The sequence below is a fragment of the Glandiceps talaboti genome, chromosome 21 (genome assembly GCF_964340395.1).
Source record: "Glandiceps talaboti chromosome 21, keGlaTala1.1, whole genome shotgun sequence".
In the NCBI taxonomy this organism is placed as follows: Eukaryota; Metazoa; Hemichordata; class Enteropneusta; family Spengelidae; genus Glandiceps; species Glandiceps talaboti.
Genome location: NC_135569.1, coordinates 8,406,540 through 8,427,642, shown reverse-complemented (window position 1 = coordinate 8,427,642; position 21,103 = coordinate 8,406,540). Strand labels below are relative to the sequence as shown.

General features: G+C 35.1%; 2 protein-coding genes across 2 annotated transcripts in view; both read right to left on the bottom strand.

Moving 5' to 3' along the window:
- LOC144451132 (polyamine-transporting ATPase 13A3-like) overlaps window positions 1-5,554 on the bottom strand; it is a 63,634-nt gene extending 58,080 nt beyond the window's left edge. Inside the window, exon 1 of the mRNA XM_078141904.1 lies at window positions 5,429-5,554. Within this exon, the coding sequence (XP_077998030.1) occupies window positions 5,429-5,444 (16 nt within the window). The 5' untranslated portion in view covers window positions 5,445-5,554. The remainder of the gene's footprint in view (window positions 1-5,428) is intronic.
- Window positions 5,555-8,880: 3,326 nt separating this feature from the next.
- LOC144451131 (polyamine-transporting ATPase 13A3-like) overlaps window positions 8,881-21,103 on the bottom strand; it is a 44,749-nt gene continuing 32,526 nt past the window's right edge. The window contains exons 20-30 of the mRNA XM_078141903.1: window positions 20,855-21,060; window positions 20,176-20,280; window positions 19,656-19,735; window positions 18,819-18,971; window positions 18,103-18,199; window positions 17,545-17,617; window positions 17,056-17,206; window positions 16,227-16,378; window positions 15,709-15,797; window positions 15,146-15,232; window positions 8,881-14,789 (exon numbers count right to left, since the gene is read on the bottom strand). Of these exons, the coding sequence (XP_077998029.1) occupies window positions 14,589-14,789; window positions 15,146-15,232; window positions 15,709-15,797; window positions 16,227-16,378; window positions 17,056-17,206; window positions 17,545-17,617; window positions 18,103-18,199; window positions 18,819-18,971; window positions 19,656-19,735; window positions 20,176-20,280; window positions 20,855-21,060 (1,394 nt within the window). The 3' untranslated portion in view covers window positions 8,881-14,588. The remainder of the gene's footprint in view (window positions 14,790-15,145; window positions 15,233-15,708; window positions 15,798-16,226; window positions 16,379-17,055; window positions 17,207-17,544; window positions 17,618-18,102; window positions 18,200-18,818; window positions 18,972-19,655; window positions 19,736-20,175; window positions 20,281-20,854; window positions 21,061-21,103) is intronic.

Here is a 21,103-nt window from a genome sequence, read left to right as displayed (position 1 = left end):
CTATTAATAAATGTGTAAAATGTTTGTTATTGTACATACAATAACAAATATTTTACACATTTTTTTAGTTTTTTGCAATGTGATGACTTACAAACACAGACTTGGTCAATGTTTTTTCACATTTATTTTTCACGTAGGAAGCCATGATAAAATTGTTTTATAAATTAAAAATCCAAAATGAACATCAAATTCTTATCACTACAGCCACTTTAAGCAAAGGTTGTATTTTGTGTCAAGAACTGTTAAACTTAGGTCTGAGCTAAAATTAAACATCATATTTCTCAACCTTGTTATCTCACTAGCCAGCTAATTTTGACAACAGTAAGTTTAAAGGATATAGACAAGATATGATTATTTTTGTGTTGTTTTTGTTGCATAAGAAAAAAATTATGTTATTCTATGTACTGAAGTATGTTCAAATTAAACCAGTAAATTAAAAAGTTTAAAATTTAAATTTATATTAAATTAAATTAAATTAAATTAAATTAAATTAATTTGAATTAAATTAAATTAAATTACATACAATCAATCATCATAAGTATCTGTAAAAAATTAAATTAAATTAAATTAAATTAATTTAAATTAAATTAAATTAAATTAAATACAATTAATCATAAGTATCTGTAACATCATATTTATGTTACTACAAATGACTGATGCAACGATATAATTTTTGGATGTGCCCAGAAATTGTTATTACTATCAGGATCATACAGAGTTGACAACACAAAATTCCCATCATAAAAATAAATATTGTAGGATGATTTTTATTAACTTCAATCCATAAATCGATGACACAAAGTCAATACTAAAAGAACAAGATGTTTGATAAGTTTTAATTAAGTATTTATTTTAATTACTAGTGTCAGTACTTGGATAGTTTGTAATTTGGAATGATTTAATGGTTTCTGGTACTCTAAAATTAATTTTTGTAACTGAATGAAATAGTGGAGTTCCCACGCTTTTTAAATATTTTACAATTGAATTCAGTTATCAAATAACTTATACAGAATACCAACTTAAAGCTGCATTACTACCACTACCTGTAACTGGAGCATAATTTTTTTAGCGCAGCAGACAACCATTAATATGTTCACTGAAAACTGTTATAATATCAGTACCATTGCATACCTGCATGCAAATGATATGCAAATGAGGACGCGATCATTTGCTACACACAAAATCGCGTGATGACGCTGTATGATTTTTATGACTTTAATGGCAATTTGCCGTTTTACATAAACTTAATACTAACAGAACACCATGCCACGTGAATGATTCCAGTGTGGGTACTCAGGGGTATTTACACGAGTGCTTGAAGTGTGTTTTCTGTTGCACTTTCCTGAGCGTACTGCCGCAAAGAACACTGCAAGCGCTTGTACAAATATCGCGAGTATGCCATACTTACACTCGTGCATCATGGGGTTCTGTCTTTATTAGTATTTGACTAAATAGCAATACTGAATCATCAGTAAAACTCAAAGCTGGTCTTCTAAAACAGAACACATAAATGCGTAAATGACATAATTTAGTACGTATACAATAAAAAGGTCAACTTTGACATAATTTAGTACATGTACAACAGAGAGGTCAACTCTGACATAATTTAGTATATCAGGTCAAGGAGGTCACTATAATGCACTCAACTATATAAGTCATATATGTCATGGAAGGCAATATACTCTGATTACATTAGTTCAACCTTTATTTTATGTAACTATTTTCTTTGTAAACCATTGAGTACAAAAGTGTTTCAGCTTCAGCCACTGGACAAATATTTGCTTGTTGCTATGGGCATGGTCATGTTGCTAGGCATATGTGTATATTTTGTCTTGTATTGACAGTGTCCCAAGGATAGAGACTAAAAGCAACACTCCACCAAATATCAAAATAATCTTCCCAGTGTGTTTTTTAACTTTAATTCATCAATCAATGGACTGCCAGACAGACAGATGGGCAGACGGTTGGATGGACAGATGAACAGACAGACGGTTGATTGGATGGATGGATGGACAGATAGACAGACAGATGGACGATTGGATAGACAGACAGACAGATGGACAGACAGATGGACGATTGGATAGACAGACAGACAGATGGACGATTGGATAGACAGACAGACAGATGGACAGACAGACGGACAATTGGATGGACAGATGTACAGATAGACAGACAGACAGACAGACAGACAGACAGACAGACAGACAGACAGACAGACAGACAGACAGACAGACAGACAGACAGACATATGAATAAACATTTTACTATGTCTGTAACATAACTGAACCTTGTTGTTCACTTAATTCTGCTACAAGTGTGTTACCTAGGAATCTCAAGGAGAGTGTTATTATGGTGACATAAATATTAAGTGTGCAGTACACCATAAAAAAACTTCATGATTTCAGGACATCAATAAAACAATAAAACAACTGAGATACAGGTGAACCATGCTACTATGCATATTAATTTTTCCCGGAGCAGGTAGATTTCAAAACCACATTGCATAGAACGCACAGAAGTTATAAATGGACAAACTTTCAAGTTGTTGTAAAAATCTATGAAATAACCTAAGTTTTCACTTCAGAGTTATTCAGCTGAACTCTGCATTCTCATCAAAATGATAAACGTAACAAAAAATAAACTGGGGATTAAAAAAAAAAGACAAAAACAGGAAACTGCATGGTTACAGTCCTTATATGGATACAGCAAAAGTACAACTGTCATTTGTTCAAAGAATATGTACACATCAGGTTCCTATGCCATGAAAATCTAGCTAGTTACTAGGGATGCTATATGGTTTCCCATACTATGAAAACATAGCCAGTCACATGAGGATGCTATGGGGTCCCATACTATGAAAACCTCGCCAGTAAATAAGGACGCTATGGGGTACGTCCCATACTACGAAAACCAGCCAGTAAATGAGTAAATTTACATATTTTACGAAAGACTTTCTCACGAAGTAAACTCTGGCGTCACTCCAAATAAGCCAGTTGGAACTAATGGCATAGGTATACGAGCTACATTTGTACTGATCACAATGTAATACACCATGGTTGTCAACAACCAAAACACAATATTTCATCCATACCTGACAACCTATGAACTGTGAAGTATACTTAAATAGAATTCTCCATAAATGTTTATATCTGCAGTAAATGAATACAAAAAACAACCAGAATCTGTGGCTAGTTTCGCACATCTGGTTTTTTTTTTCGTAAAGTTGGACTCAAAAAAATATTTGTAATAAGAAGTTTATTCCACCCATAGAAAGTCAGTGACATTTCTATTGGTTAATAGCAATACATTTTTAAAGATAAATAAAAAAGTAGTTGAGTAGTTGTGTGATACATAACAAGTGTGTAAACACACACACACACACACACACACATATATATATATATATATATATATATATATATATATATATATATATATATATATATATATATATATATATACCTATATATATATATATATATATATATATATATATATATATATATATATATATAGCACAGTATAAAGATTTATGGTACATTTCATAATTCTGAAACTGTGCTGATACGAACTGTTTAAGTTATCAAAACTAAAAATAACAAGTAAAGCATTGTCTTGTCCATCCATTGAAGATACAAATCATAGGTATGCTAGGGAGTCTAAACCTAACTCCCTAACTTAATACAAATGTGTTCAGTCCTCAGTTTGCTATAACACCAAATGACAACATTTACAACTACCTTCAGTCACACCTTGACCATTACTCAGCAATGCACATTAGCATAATAAAAACATAACAAAAAAATTACACCATGATATCGAATCAGTCACACTTGACCATTAATACTGGATGCAGAGCTAAAGGTCAAAAAAATAACATTAAATGAACGATACCTTGGATGTTATTTTGGAGTAACTAGTCTCATTGTTTTTAAATTAAAAATCCAAAATAAATATCAAATCCTCATCCATATGGCCACTTTAACACAGCAGTCAGGTTAACGCTACCACGATAACAAGATTTACAACTTCCTAGAGTCTAAACACAGCATTTTACAAAGATGAGTAAAAATTACATTTTTTTTCTTCAGAAAACTCTCAAAGAAATTAATTCTTTAACCTAGTTCCTGTGAGAATGCACAACACACACATACTCTGATACTAAGAAAAAGTGTATTTATATTTGTTTTTTGTAAGGCCGTCATGTAGCAGTTAGGATCAACAAATACATGATTGGTAAAATTTACCTACCATATAGCCCCCCCCCCCCCCCCCCCCTCAACCTGTCTCCAGTATTTTATCAGACTTTCCTTCTGGTGCTTTTTGTTAATAAAGGCATACAAAATCCTCAAGTAGTATACATGTACAAGGGTTCCACACCAAAATTATAATGTTCATTGAGATACAGAAATCTATGCAAGCTTTACCATGCAGGCTGATACTTTTATGGTAATTGACTCCCAACCAGGCAGGAGACACTGACGGGGTGTCTGTGCCATTACCTTTATGAGTTTTACATGGGTTTTTCGTAATCCAATTTAAATTGAGTTATTGCTAATGTTTACACGGTTGAGTGAATGAACAGAATTGATTGAAAACAACCACCGTCTACCCCAGCTTCACAGGTTTTGCACTCCTTTTCTGCACAGCGCACTACACATGCAAATCTGACGAGGACACTATGAGGACACTTAAACATATAAACAAAGATCACACAAAACTACCGACAAAACTATTTTACATACATGAAGCTCTCCTTCGGAACGCCTTGTTCATGCATCCTTGAGCCGAAAACTCCACTGAAACGAAATGTGGCTGTTTCGCTCGATTTATCTGTAACTGTTGCCGAATTTCAGTCCTCGATTTAACCTGGTGGAGGTGAGATTCTACGAGTCCGTGATTAAATTAACCCGGCAACTCCTCCCGGATAACGAATGTCAAACAAAAATAAGGCAACTCTAACATGTCTTACAGACCACAAGGCTAGAACTTTGCCCTTTTACAGTTTCATTCACACGAGTACAGTCACTATATATGAACAGAAAGATCAAGTTGGGTCAATCAAACAAGATCTCTATCGACTTATTATCGTGTATCATTTGTATGTCTTGGGTTTAGATTTCACGTGGTATTACTATTAGCCTTGCTTGGCCTCGGACTAAAAACTGGCAAATTAGTGTTTTGGTGCGAAATATTTCCTAAACTTGAAACTAATAAAGTATTGACACCCTTCACGTCTTCGAATGAGATCTACCTGTCACCTTGGGCGAAGATTAGCGAATACGTACCGTGTACAACTTACAACTAAAATATTTAGGGTCTTGTAAGTTGTAGTACCAACACACCACAACAACATGCATCCCAGTTCACACAACTTGACTCGGCCGGAGCTTACTTTTCATTAGGACACGTTTGAAGAGCAACTTACCTTCGTCCGAAGACATGTTCACTGTGATACTGTCACCCTTGTAACATAAACTTGCTATGGGAAAAGGCAGCTATCATAATGGTCTAACAACTCGATGAACGGCGCAACGTGTGTACGTAGCGTTATACGTCCTACCCTGTTTGTGTTATTCTCATCAGCCCAGAGCCTGAGTGGGAGCATAACCTTTGCACTATGACGCCCTCCCTTGTCGACGCGCCCAAAACAGACTTGACTTGACTTGAAAGATATTACGATATCAATACTTGACTCACAATGTACCTGCATATCCCCTATTTCATTAACAATATTTTAAATTCACGTTTGTGCATTTTATATACACATTTGCGAAAATTAATGTTTTTATTGCTATTTAATTACATGCTCTCAGACTTCCAGTCTATAAGCTTACATATCACAGAAAGTTTAGGTCTTCAAAAATGCGATATAAAATAAGGCCTACTGCGAGATAAACTGCACATTATGCCTATATACAGCAAAAAAAAGCAAACGAAAATGTAAATTTGTTAATAAAAGCCACAAAAAATCAAAATAATCTCACATATTTACATGTTATGATATTGCTGATGATTAGAGCTACGCTAATTAGCAAAACATTCGATAGAAGACACAGTCAATGGAATCACCACAGAATTGGGAGGCTACACGTTTTTAAGTGTCAACGGTTGTTAAACAAAATTATACAATGTTCGAAGTTTTTTATGATAACTAAATCTAGAGGCGTATATCCTGTGTTTTTATGTCCTTGTATCTATGATTCATACACCAACTGTGTAACTGTGAGTAAACAACACCAGACAATAATATTTTAACGTATCAACCGAAAACATTCATAATCGATCATACAATTTCCTTATATTACAAATATTTACTTTTTTCACGTTCGTTTCAATTGCAGGTCGTTAAATAATGGTAGGACTGTACAGAACATCGATCGACCAAATGTTAGCTGCAATCCAGGGCTGCAATATATATTAACCAGGCTGTAGCCTTATTTTTTCAATTTCGTATCGTCCAGGTGTTAAACAGCTCCAAAACAAAAATATAAAACTGCAATATTACATTTTAGCGAAATATAGGCCTAGTACGTTGCAAGTTTGCTGTGTATTCACATGACCGAACCAACTGTTTTAAAAGGAGACAACATCGAAGAGTTACAAATTTAACCCTCTCGATCCTAGCTAACAGCATTACACAGACTTTGAGATATAGAGTAAACAGGAAGGTCATGCTCACAAAAGGACTTTAATATGCTCTACAAAAATTGTTATCGCATTACGATTGAAAGTTGTGCACAGTCTTAGCTTCTTCAAGCTTGGGGCCGGGGTGAGCAACTAGGCCATAGGTCCGGGCTATATGTATGAAACCCCTCCACTCAACCACAAGTAAGCTTAAGCCTAGAACAGTTTGACGTCAGTGAGAACAATAAATTCCCTTTAAAATATTCGTAAATGTAAACTTTGGAAGAGCCGTATTGTGCAGAGTTGTCAATGTACAAGTTTTTGGTACCGCTGTCCCAGGGGGACTAATATATCCTTCCACAGGTCACCAAGGTCATCTGATGTGCGTGAGGGTCATCTTTGACGTCACAAGTGGCACTCCCTCAAGGTGGTATATACACAGTGTCCGCAGAGTGTTTCATGACACGTCACTCACTTGTGTTCACTTATCGGGGTTTCCTACGACAAGCTAATCATAAAATGAAAGTTTGATAAAATGAAAGTTTGCTTTTTTCTGTGTGTCTGTGAAACTCTGACAATTTGAAGCATATATTTTGACAAGAAGTCAGGCAATTATAATTTTTCTGACAAAGTGTTTCCAAAAGTGTGCAAACAATAAGATCTCCCAGGAACTGTCACTAAAACGAAATATCATTGTCATTTATAAATTTGAGTAGTTTGCATCGAACCTTCAAATGCATGAAATTCATACAATGAAAATATTATATAAATTCAACTCAGCTTCGCGCGCATGTACTGCTTTGCTTGCTTTGCATGCTTTGCCGCCGTACGCCAGGGTTCTTGGATATGAAACAAGGCCCACACTGCAGATAGAACCTCTATTCTATCGTTTTATCATTAATGCTATGTTGTAATGAACTTATAAAAATTACAATGAGATCAAATTTATACCTTTAACAGTGTCCAAATCGGTAAGAATACTAAAATCTGTGGAGAAATTATCATAAAATGCGGCATTCGATCCTCATTAGTTTTTCTCACATTTTCACATTGTAAATTAAATCAAATTGACTCGGCAGACGGTGGTTTTTGAAACTGAAATTTACTGTCCAGCTCGTTAAATATGTTTTCAAACTCTCTTGTTCGGTTTAAATCTCTCAGTTCTCTTTTCTTTGTGAACTATTTTTAAAACACGTAAATCATCACGACGTACGTGTAATTTAGTTTGAAGGTATCCAGATCTGTCACCACCACATATCACCTTGCATCATATATAGTAGTGGTCTGAAATAATAGTCATCAATTCCAAAAGTCTCGGAACTGTAACACAAACACCCTATAAATATCGTCTTAACTGAGTAAACTTAATCATATCCAATGCGACATGACGTAATTCTGACGTATTATGGTGAAAAGTAACAAATAATACACATGAAACTCGTAGAACCAATATAAGGTTCGATTCTTATTTCCTTATGTATTGGAAACAAACACATCCACACATACATTCGTTATATAAACCGTTGTCTTATCGAGTTATTAGTTTCTATTGTATATACACACAACATATATAGCAACTTTGACGTATTGTTCAATCATTAAATAAAATATTTTCATGTATAGTCATTGCTGGTATAACGAATATAATTATCATAACCCACCATAGAGGGCGTGTTTTACTTTGAAGTGGTTTCATTTGCCTGTTCGCCAATATTTCCATGGTGGCTCAACAACCACGTTTGTGGTGTAATCAGAAACTCTACCACACCTAAATCATGTTTCAGTATATTTAAAGTGTAATATAATGTACTTCTGGATAAACAATATAAAGTCCATAAAACTGTCATTAATGTTCCGCAGACAGCTTTAGGATGTGATGGCTCACAAATTCCCTCCCCCCTCCCTATGTACATACATAGATACATAGATACATAGATACATAGATACATACATACATACATACATACATACATACATACATAGATACATACATACATACATACATACATAGATACATACATACATACATACATACATACATTTGTACATACATACATACATACATACATGCATGCATGCATGCATGCATGCATACATACATACATACATACATACACACACACACACACACACATACATACATACATACATACATACATACATACATACATACATACATACATACATACATCCAACACCCCCTTGGAGCTGAAGAAATAAAACTTTTATAAATATAAAAATTCAAGACCTTTATTGAGAATATCACCAATCCTCCAATATACTACAAAGTAACATGATGTTCTAGTTTTTAAAGAAACATGTAATTTATTTGATGTAGCTGCTTTCTAAGATCTTCTCTATAAAGTTAAAAAGACTGTATCACTTTAGGAAACAATAAAGTAAATACAGAATAGGATAAATAAATAAATTTACTTAAAGTGAGATTCCTCCAATAAGAAAGCACTTTCAATAATGCTGACCTTTGACCTTCGAATCCTCCAATAAGAAAACACTTTCAATAATGCTGACCTTTGACTCCTCCAATAAGAAAGCACTTTCAATAATGCTGACCTTTGACCTTCCATCATAAATCTATCTTTACATAAAGCAATCTCTGAAATGATACTAATTTGCACCAGCCCATTCTTATTTGTTAAGTTGGAGTATTCGACATGACATCATTGCATCAATTCACAACTTCAGTTTACCTTGTCAAACTTTCCTGCAAAGAAATTATTTATGAAGAAATCTTTTATTTTCCAGTTTTATCATCCAGTCACACTGTATGCGTGATGAGTGATGGTGTTCAATTTGAACTAGGTTCATAAATTTCATCTTTTATTGCCAAAAGTTGTTGACAATAATTTATTATTTAATGTACTCATTGGCATCATATATTCAAACAATTTTGGAGACAGAAAAATATGGTACATGTAGATGTAATTTAGATGTAATTTTTTGCCATCCAAAATTTGGAGAAAAGTTTTGCTTATCAATAACTTTTCAATATATACCTGTAAAGTTCTGGACAACAATGGTGGTTATCACTCTTCGTGCACAAAATTGGCAGACTACAAGTGGCAGACTCCAAGTGGCAGACTACAACTGACAGACTAGATTGGCAAACTACAACCTGTTTGGCAAAGCAATTTTGACAACGATAGAAGATATAACTTTTCCCGCCAAAATTTGCAGACTGTACAATTTGTTTTTCAGAAACCCATTAACATGTGTCCTAACAATTTTGGACAAATTCATTATAGTTCATTTCACTTTTCTCACCAAAATTTGCAGACGACATTTTTTGTTCTTTAGGTATATATGGACATGTGTTGTAGAAATTTTGAACAAATATTTTACAACACATATTTCCCGCCAAAATTTGCAGACTTCTTTTGTTACTTATGAACATGTGTTGTAACAATTTTGAACAAATATTTTATGGCACATATTCCCACTAAAATTTGCAGACAACAATTTTTGTTCTTTAGGTATATATGGACATGTGTTGTAACCAATTTTGAACAAATATTTTATAGCACATATCACTGTTCCCGCCAAAATTTGCAGACAACAATGTTTGTTCTTTAGGTACATATATGGACATGTGTTGTAACAATTTTGAACAAATATTTTACAACACATATTCTGTCTGCCAAAATTAGCAGGCTTCTTTAGTAACATTTGGACATGTGTTGTAACAAGTTTGAACAAATATTTGACAACACATATCACTCTTCCTGCCAAAATTTGCAGACTTCTTTAGTTACATATCGACATGTGTCTGAACAGTTATGGACAAAGATAGTATATACAACTGCCACAAAATTTGCTTTCAAATAACTTACTCACACATAACTGAACATTTTAAGACTACAATAGTAGTGAGTACCATATTTACAACAAAGTCACAGTCTAGAGAATTAATAAAAATATGAATTTTTTCTCATTTCATCAAAGAAGTTACCATAACAATTGTATGTTTTTGACACGGGCAGTGTGGCTCATACATCTGTCAACAATAAGAATTACTCCCAAGTTTCATTTTAAAAAACATTATCTGCAAACCACTTTAAAAAGTAGAAAAGTATATTGGAGGAATATTTATCTATTACCATATATCTACAAGGGTGGATACAATGTCCCCATCAAGGTACTTTTTTCTTTTTTGTCATCAAATTGTCCAACAGGAGAAGTGGTGCTACAAAAGTACAAAAGTGGAAGACATTACGAAATACAGAATACGACATATTATTTGGAAGTTTGTGGTTATGATATTAAAATAAGATTCTATAAGTTGTAATAACTGTAACTGTAACATTGTGGACAACTTTTTGACACAAGTTTGACAGAATCCTGTGACATGCAAGTACGAGTGTAGTGTACTTGGGGTATTTGAATGAGTACTTGCAGTGTTCTCTACAGCTGTACAGTTATGAGCATACTGAGTGAAAGTGCTGCAGAAAACACTGCAAGCATGAGTGCAAATACCCCCTGAGTTCCCAGACTAGAATTCACATGGCATGGGGTTCTGTTATTATTACACATGTTTATCTTAAACAGCAAATTTCTGTTAATTGATACTGTGTGATCTCACACTTTCATGTATAAAGAATGATTGCACCGTCACTAGCATAAAAGTGATAATATTGGGTACCGACTCGGCTATTGCAGCTTTTAAGATCTCATTGGTCTAATTGTACTAAGTCATCAAGCTATGCAGTCATCAACCTGCGCTCAGTCAACCTGTGCTAAGTCATCAACCTGTGCTCAACCTGTGCTCAGTCATCAAGCTGTGTTCAGTAAAGCAAGCTGTGTTAAGTCATCAACCTGTGCTAAGTCAACCTGTGCTCAGTCATCAACCTGTGCTAAGTCATCGAGCTGTGCTCAGTCAACCTGTGCTAAGTCATCAACCTGTGCTAAGTCATCGAGCTGTGCTCAGTCAACCTGTGCTAAGTCATCAACCTGTGCTAAGTCAACCTGTCCTAAGTCATCAACCTGTGCTCAGTCATCAAGCTGTGCTCAGTCATCAAGCTGTGCTAAGTCAACCTGTGTTAAGTCATCAAGTTGTCCTCAGTCATCAAGCTGAGCTAAGTCATCATGTACTCTCTCTCTCTCTACAAAGTAACAGTAACTTTAAAAAACAGAATCTCATTTAGTTAACTAGTAAGTTATTTGATAATAAACAACATTGTTTTCTCCGATTACATCAGAAATTGGTCAATATATTCACTGACTTGTGCTCCTTGGTTAACACTTTCTCTTATAAAAATGTATCGATAACTGTATTATATATTTTCTGTTTATAAGTTGAAGGAATTAAGGTATTGTACACATTAAACTATTACTTATACACATTTTTACAAAGAACTTTCCCACAAATAAAATTGTACTCAAATTATTGTACAAGAAATACCCCTGTAGCACAAAATCTTTAATACTTCCCTCCCATATCAGTCATACTGCCACTAAACTCACAGGACTAACTCCTTCAGATAAACACCTCTGTCCTACCAGGTCCTTATTTATACAGCTGAGTTGACTGGGGCATAATGGTGGTACTGCCACTAAGTTAACAGAATCCTTCACATAACAATCTCTGTCCTACAAATTTCATTTATTCAGCTGCTTTAACTGGGGTACAGTGGTGGTACAGCCACTAAGTTAGCAGAATCCTTCACATAACATCCTCTGTCCTACCAGGTCCCCATTTATTCAGCTGGTTTAACTGGGGTACAATGGTAATATTGCAACTAAGTGCACACATTATCAACTCCTTCACATAACAATCTCTGTCCTACAGGTCCCCATTTATACAGCTGGGTTAACACACAATGTATCAGACAGACTTTTGTCAACTGCATCGAAGTCATTCAAATGACACAATATTGCACATTCAAGTAGAACTCATTTTTACCGCATGAGATTCCCAGCATGACACGATAAAATGCCCCAAAATGTAACTTTTATAATATTTCATAGCAAGCAATTCATGGAGCTACTGAAAAGTTGGTCTAGAACAAAAAATAATTCTATGGCTTATCTATGGCTAATTCTATGGCTATCCTTATGGGTGCACTGATCAGATAACACTAATGTAAAAACCTAGGATTGAATCCTTGGCCATTTAAGTAGATATACATCTCATTATCAATAATCCTGTCATCAAAAACTTAATATTATTTCATATAGCTTATGATGCCTTGCTTCTGCCAACATATTTGATGGCTTTCAATAACTCGAAAATTTAACTACTTCTAGAATCCTGGCATATATAGATTCATTCTGGTTCACTGTAAATACAAGGTTTTTTTATCAAATTGTTGGAAATAAAAACACTTTTGCTGTACACAGTCAGAGACATTTCCATGCTAAATTTCAGTAGCTATGGTAACCGATTTTAAAGATGTAAAATTTACATGTACGTTGGAGTGCCATATCTTTGTACTCACTGCCATGTTCTTGGAAAAAGTACTAGTATCACATGATATAACATATCATGTGATATCAATAATATGAGAGGTGAGTGCAAGTGTAGCATACTTGGGGCATTTACAAGAGTGCCTGCAGAGTTCTCTGCAGCAGTAACAACTTGCATATTCATACATATTAATTTATGGTAATTTTTTCCAGACAAAAATAAAAGAGCAACTGAGAATATATCTTGCACAAAGTGTTATGGCTTTTGTGACATGGTACTATAGCATTCCAGTCAACTAGTTTTTTGCTCAAATTTCTGATGGATGAAAGAGGTACGAAGGAATAACTCAAAGACATAAGTAAATGATAGATATAAGTAGTATTGTACCATGCATGAACCAAGCTGAACAAAAAATATGGAATATATACTCTGGTCATTCTATGTCATGACAGCGCGTGTTTGTGTCATGACAACACATGTCTACGTCACTGGTTCTGCTGTGTTTGAAATTAAGTCAAAACATTCAAAATTACCATTACTTTCCCTGATTTGTCTTCGATATTACTGCGCTGGTATAATTATGTTTTTCTCCAATATTTTTCTTCATTCTACTGGAAAATACTTGTGACCTAAAGGGTTGTCACTACCCATCTAGTGACTAGTAGTGACAAAGCCCCCTTAGGTCACTCATATTTTCCTTAGTTGAAAGAAGAAAAATGTTGAGAATGACATCTAATTGTAAACGTTTTTCGAAATGTCCAGAAACTGGAAAAGAAATGTAGGAAGCGTGAAAATAATTATTGTAAATTACATTTGTTACTGATACTGTATGTACATAATTTCAGTTATCTCTAAATCACAGCTTCAAATGGAAATTTGGTAAGGTCACATGTTCTGAATAGTCAGTCAATCTGTTGATAAAGACTGAAGTATGCTTGAAAATTTCAGGTAAAATTTTCAAATTTTTTGTTTGGAACAAAAGTTCAATTTGATAATAAAACCACAGCTGTTAATTTCTATTTCTGAATGTTCTGTTCTCAGCGAAAATAAATAAATAGAAACTAAAACTTTGAATCTACCAATGAGTCCTTAGTACAAGAACTTGGTCATGTTTCTGAAGATCAATATCTAAAACTGGATTTCTTTCTTGAAGCAGAAGACTCGCGTTTAAAAGCAAGAACAGTGAAAGCAGGATGACAAACAGACCCAGGAGAGCCTATTAGAATGTAACTATGTAAGGTACACAATACCCAATAATAATATATCCATTTAAGAATTCATTGATAAGTTGTCTTGAGAAATCTTTTGATCAGTGCTCAGTTTTATAAAAAGTCGACATCACCTTGTTATCTGTCATCTAGAATACGACAAGTCACCCAAATCTTGAATATTATATTTGGTAACAAAGCAATGTTCAGGCAATGGTGGTGAGTATCATGCACAAAATGAACCCAGTATACAACATATCAGTGTACTGCTCCTGTGGCTTCCAGTCACTGAAAACCTAGCAATCCCCAGCCACTAGAGGGCGCAAGTCACATTAATCCTCCTCACTAATCTTGTCAATTTCGTTTCCACTTTGTATTTCAAATCCCGATGCCATCATGGTGGTTCCTATCGGTGGCCAGCTTCTGTTGGCAACTATGTCTCTTTCTATTCGTTTAAACTTGTTCTTGGGTTGTTTCTTGCAGCGTAGAACTCTCAGGCAGTGTTTTAAAGCCTTGCTGTCTACTACACAATCCTGGTAATAAAATAAACATCAATTTATTTGTGGAAACATATCTGATCAAGTTTAATGGTTATAATGATATCTAAAGAGACACAAAGTCCATCAAGTGCCAAATTAAAATATATCTACAAAATATAACAGCACACCCACCAACAAAGCTATTTCTAAAAGGCTTTAATCTTAATCTTTATTTCTTATAAAGTGCATTAGATTAAAATTAATCACAATACGCTGTACAACTGACAGAAAACAAACAAACATAAAAGACAACAAAAATACACACTCTGAAAAATTGTTAAAAATTTCTAGATATTAGGAAAACACTTGTAAAAGGTAGACATGCATAAAGATGTGATATCCTGACCTACCTCAATAAAAAATGATACAACAAACATACCAGCAGCAAACGATAAAATGACACATCGGAACGTCATAGGTATATCAGGGACCTTCAACTAAGAAGAGAGAAGGAATGTATGTGATTAGATTTATATATGAATACAACTATTACAACAACATTTCAAACTGTACTAACTGAAACTGGAATGTTTTAAAAAAATGTTTTGTTGGGTACATATCATACACCATGAACAGTATCGCAGCACCTGTAGACAAACATATATGATATGATATGATATATGTGTTTTATTGTCATATATATAATGATACATATATAATGAAATGTGCATTGATTTCCCGTGTAATGAAAAAATTACAAAAACATATTTTTGTAGTTGTATACACGATGAATCAAATCAAATTGATTTTTGGGTTTGCACCCCTCAATAGCGCCCTCAACGGCAATACTGATTTTTATCTGTTTCTGTACTGCTTATGGGTGGTATTGACCACTGGTTAATATGTAGAAAGTGTGAACGATGAAATATATGAATGGTTATGCTATGAGCAAGAGATATCAAGTATAACACACCTGCATAAAATGTGCTACAGGGTCTGTTGGATAAATAGTCAGCCATACTGTGCATCCTGTTAACAGCAGTAACGACAACAAAAATAAAACTGAAACAAAAAAGATTAGGATGTTATCATCTAATTATGTGAACTTGGGAAAGTGTAGATAAAACTAAATTCACACTTAGTAGAAGAACTTAGGAAGAATCTACGAAGTAATAACTACATGGGATGTGATATCACATAAGATAAACTTTACAACATTGTAAAACTGAGAAGTTACTTATATTTATTGTGCTAAACAGCACAAATGTCTTCATTAGAGCAATCATTCATTTTAAACCATAATGCAGTTCATGAGAAAAACAAAAGATTGTATAGTTTGGACACTAGGAGTGCTGTTCAGAAACAAATTTTGGACCAAGAAGCCTTCAGAAAAAAATCACCATTTTGCAGTGTTTCACATCAAAAGTTGCTTGCATTCTCAATCAGTCAAAATATTCTGCCAACATGATTTGATGCTAATATTACACTCACCATTTGTGTAAATACTCAGCCTAAATGGCTTGCCTTTGGAGAATGCTGCTGCTAGAATTATATACTGGAAGGAGGATACTAAGAAAATAACTGTATTTTCATAACATAGGATGTTTTCTTCTTGATTTTTATGTTGATCAAGAGGTGTAAACCTAATTGAGAGGAATAAGATACAGTCATCATGTTACATGAACTTGAAAAGGTGCCATCTTGAATATTGAATTGTGGGAAATGTGCCATCTTGAATATTGAATTGTGGGAAATGTGTCATCTTGAATAGTGCATTGTGGGAAATGTGCAATCTTGAATAGTGCGCTGTGGGAAATGTGCCATCTTAAATACCGAATTGTGGGAAATGTGGTATCTTTCCAGTAATACACAAGGGCGTAACCTAAATTTGTGCATTTGTATGTGTGTGTGCGTGCACGTATGTGTGTGTGTGTGTGTGTGTGTGTGCACGTGCACGTTAGTGTGTGTGTTTGTGTGTGTGTGTGTGTGTGTGCGCATGTGTGTGGTGGTGGGGGGGGGGGGTAATTTTGTATTGTTGCAAAATATTGAAGAAAATTTTCCTATGTACACTCAACTCAGGTATCATGCAAATAAATTCAACATAGTTATTGGAACCTGAGTTAATAGCTTACATAGTGATTGTAATGTGTGATGTGTTTGTCAACAAACAAACAAACAAGTCAGACATGTGTATCAGATAACCACTGTGTTTAATATAAACACCAGGGAAACACTTATTATGAAACACATACCCAATCATACCATGCTCCTCTCAGTACAGAAATAACAAATTCCTCAATATCATAGACTAAGTATTTACCATGGTTGAGCCAGCAGACAAAAGTATGCTCCTGTTTGTATAGCAATGGTTATTGCAATTTGTACAAGTAATGATGCAAGAATAGGTGGAGAGACAAGACTTCCTGGGGGTCTTTCTGCTACAAGATATGGATAGGCCTGTGTGTGACCCACTGAAAGATGAAAGGAAGGAAATTCATTATCAGAACTTGATTCGTGGAGTCATGATGGTTGATTGGTTAGAGTGGTTGACTTGTAATCTGTACATTGCTGGTTGTGGAGTCATGATGGTTGAATGGTTAGAGTGGTTGGCTTGTAATCTGTACATTGCTGGTTGTGGAGTCATGATTGTTGAATGGTTAGCGTGGATAGCTAACAATCTGAATGTTGCTTTTCAAGACAAGTTCATTTGCTTCTGAATATTTCTCTGTTGAATTTTAAACTTTAGAAATCACCACATCATGTATATCAATTCTATATACTTTATATAATGATTCAGAAATCAACTTACTGAGAACTGCTACTGTAGTGGTTATAACAAGATCTACATACAGAAATTGCATATCACCAAGATTGGACTGAATCTAAAACAAAAAGAGACATTACATAAGTATTTTTGTAAAATGGCAATTCTCTACAAATTATACTGGCCACATGATCATATTTTGCTGTACTGACAAACGCACACTGTTGTATAAAGTTATGAAGCTGTTATCTGTGAGTGCATCTGCTCATGATTTTGCTACATTGTAGGTTCCAATTCTTCACAAATTACTTTAACTTCTCAACATCAGACTTTGTGATTATGTATTTACAATAGAAACACTTGCATGTATAATAAACATGATCTACTCTGAACCTAAATCTCAACGACTCTGAATCTAATCCTGATTCTATACACTGAACCTGACTATGAAGCTGATTCTGAATCTGAAACTAACTTTGGGTAGCAATCCGAATCTAAAGCTGAATTAAATTCTTAATGTCAATATGAATCCGATTCCCAAATTTCAAATCTCAATTTTCATATTTAATTCACAATTTGGATAAAAAGAGAATCTATACTTACATAATATAAAATAAGAACTGATATAAATTGCACCATACTGTATAATGCCATGTATTTGAATACACCAAATGAGGTGACCAGTGCTGCTCTTCCTTCCCTGTGGAGAAAAGTTACATAAACACAAGTTAAACAAATGTAGCCAGGACCTAAAGGGGCACAAGCTGAGTTTATATGTGTTTAGGCGGAGTTTTTACTGCATATTTAAAAGTCACTCATAGTATTCTACTTTCTGAAGCATACTTAACCATCACTTGCAATTTACTGAACTCAAACCTAGATAAAATTTATAAACGATTTGAAGACGGAATTTACTTTATTATGTACATAGACCCTCATATTCCCAGGGTGTGACATCAAAGTATAGTAATATGAAAGCCATACATTTCATAGTACTGTACTTTGACGTCACAGTATAGTAATATGGTCAGAACTACTTCGAATTATTTGTAAACATCATCAACCTGTACAGTTACGATGTTGTTGTTGTTAAATGCGAAAGTGTAAATCATAATATTGTGATGTAAGACACCTGTGAAATAGAGTTTCAGTTATAATTGCTGATTTTTCGAATATTGGACATAATGATCAAAGCTAACAGTGGATAAAACATCCTCACACCCATTAACATCACCTTCTGGCCCAAAACATATCAACAAACTCATATTTTTTGTATGAACGTGTTCAACTTGGCTTTGGCAATGAAGTATGTAACTCACCTGATGACAGTTGGTACACATGTAATATTGGGTGTCTTAGATGTAAATGGTGAGGCTACGGAGGCTTCAGCTTCAGATAGTGAAATACCAGCATGGGCTGTCTTCAGTGCTCCACAATCATTAGCACCATCTCCACACATACCAACTATATAACTATGTACAATGGCAGTAAATGTTGACATTTAGTAAATGGTAATATGTTTTTTGTATATTTGGAATTTCAGAGTGTGAAAGAAAAATTCAGAAAGCAATTGGGAAGGGAAAGAAAGAAAGGGAAGTGAAGGGACGGAAGGAGGGAGGGAGAGAGGTGAACGAGGTGAGAGAAAGAGAAGAGGGGTGAGAGAGAGGGGGAGAGAGAGAGAGAGAGAGAGAGAGAGAGAGAGAGAGAGAGAGAGAGAGAGAGAGAGAGAGAGAGAGAGAGAGAGAGAGAGAGAGAGAGAGAGAGAGAGAGAGAGAGAGAGAGAGAGAGAGAGGGGGGGGGGGAAGGAGACACAGAGGGGCAGACAGAAACAGAGACAGAGGAGATAGAGACTGGCGGACGTGAGAGAAATATGGCATTTCAGTGAGATTGAGGCAGATATACAGACAGAGTGAGACAGAGACACTGAAAGAGACATGCAGTCAGAGGTGGGAAAGAGACACACAGAAAGTGGGGGAGGGAGACTGTAGAGATAAAAAGTGAGATAGTAAGTCAGGGGGAGACAGAGAGGCAGAGCGAGTGAGATGGAGGATAGAGAAATTAAGAGTCCTTGAGTTTAATACATTACAAGAGGAGTAAAGAGGTTTTGATGTTGAGACAGCTTGCAAACTAGAATATCTTAATAGTGCTATACTTACTCTATTTCTTGTAGTGATTCAACAAGTTGGGTCTTCTGTTCTGGAGCCATACGGGCAAACACAGTACCCCTAACAACAATCTGAAAATAACAGTGCAATGATTCATCACTAAAATATCTGAATATTTTACCAGAGTGAAACAATGGATAAGCTGTTTAATATCTCAAATACTGGTGAAAAATCATCAAATATGGCATGCTGTTTACAAAAAGAGCATACAATGTTGATTCAGCAAATACTGGGTGTATGTATTTAGGAGTAACATGACAGAAGTTGAGAACCCCATGATACGTGACTGCCCAGTGAGGCATGTTGGGTATAATGTATTTCTGCAATCTCCCATGATGCAATAGCCCCTAGTAAAGATACCCTATAGAGGGCACAAGATCAACTTGATGTTTCTCTGAAATCTAAAATAATTGTAGATGGTGTAATATCATGAAATGACTCTCCAGAACCCATAGTTTATGAAATGTATCTATTTCCTGTTCTCGTTTAATATACAGCTCTATGTTCTCACCTTTGGCAACAGGTCTGGAAAATATTTTCGAATGACAGCAAATGTTTTACCACTGACAGCAAAGTGGAAATGTTCATCATCAATGGAAATACCGTGGTGATAGGTCTGAAAGGAATAAACATGTATATCATATATATAATTATAATATACCTAGTGATAATGCTGTGCCATGATTCGCTAGAATCAGTCATGTGATAGGAAAATAGAATGACTATTTCCCTAGGGAAATAGTTCCATCAACTATTACATGGTCACGTGACCACTGCGCGTTCACAGCAGGTCAAAATGGCAGCTTCTGACGATGTCGTCTGCCACCGCGAGTTCACAGCATGAGGTATATTATAAAACACATATTGCCTGGCCTATATTCGGGCTATAGCACCCGTTCATAACCCCCTCGTGACTGTGAGTTACCAGAATCACATGCTATTCCCCTCGGCCTCGGGAAATAGCATGTGATTCTGGTAACTCACAGTCCCTCGGGTGAAATAAACGGGTGCTATAGCCCTCATGGCCAGGCAATATTTGTTCAATATGGTAAGTGATAGTATGTAAAGACGAGGGAATACCATGTGGCTACCTCTAAAAAATACACACACTGCTAAACATTGTAAATGATGGCATGTATATAAGAATGACACTGGTTCTATTCTACTATAAACCAATCACCACAACTGACCTGAATATGTACCTCTCTTGGATGTTTTTGAATGCTGCCTGTGTTTTCCACAGTTTCTACTATTTTGGGACTTTCTTCATATTCCCATGATAACGTAGCTGGTTTTCCATCCATAGGAGGTGTACCAGTCACCAGGATAACCTTCTCACCTGCTGGTACCATACCACAGTCTTTAGCTACACTGACAGCAGTCAACATGTTGTCACCTATGACACACACAAACAAAACATGGATTTAAAGTTATACACA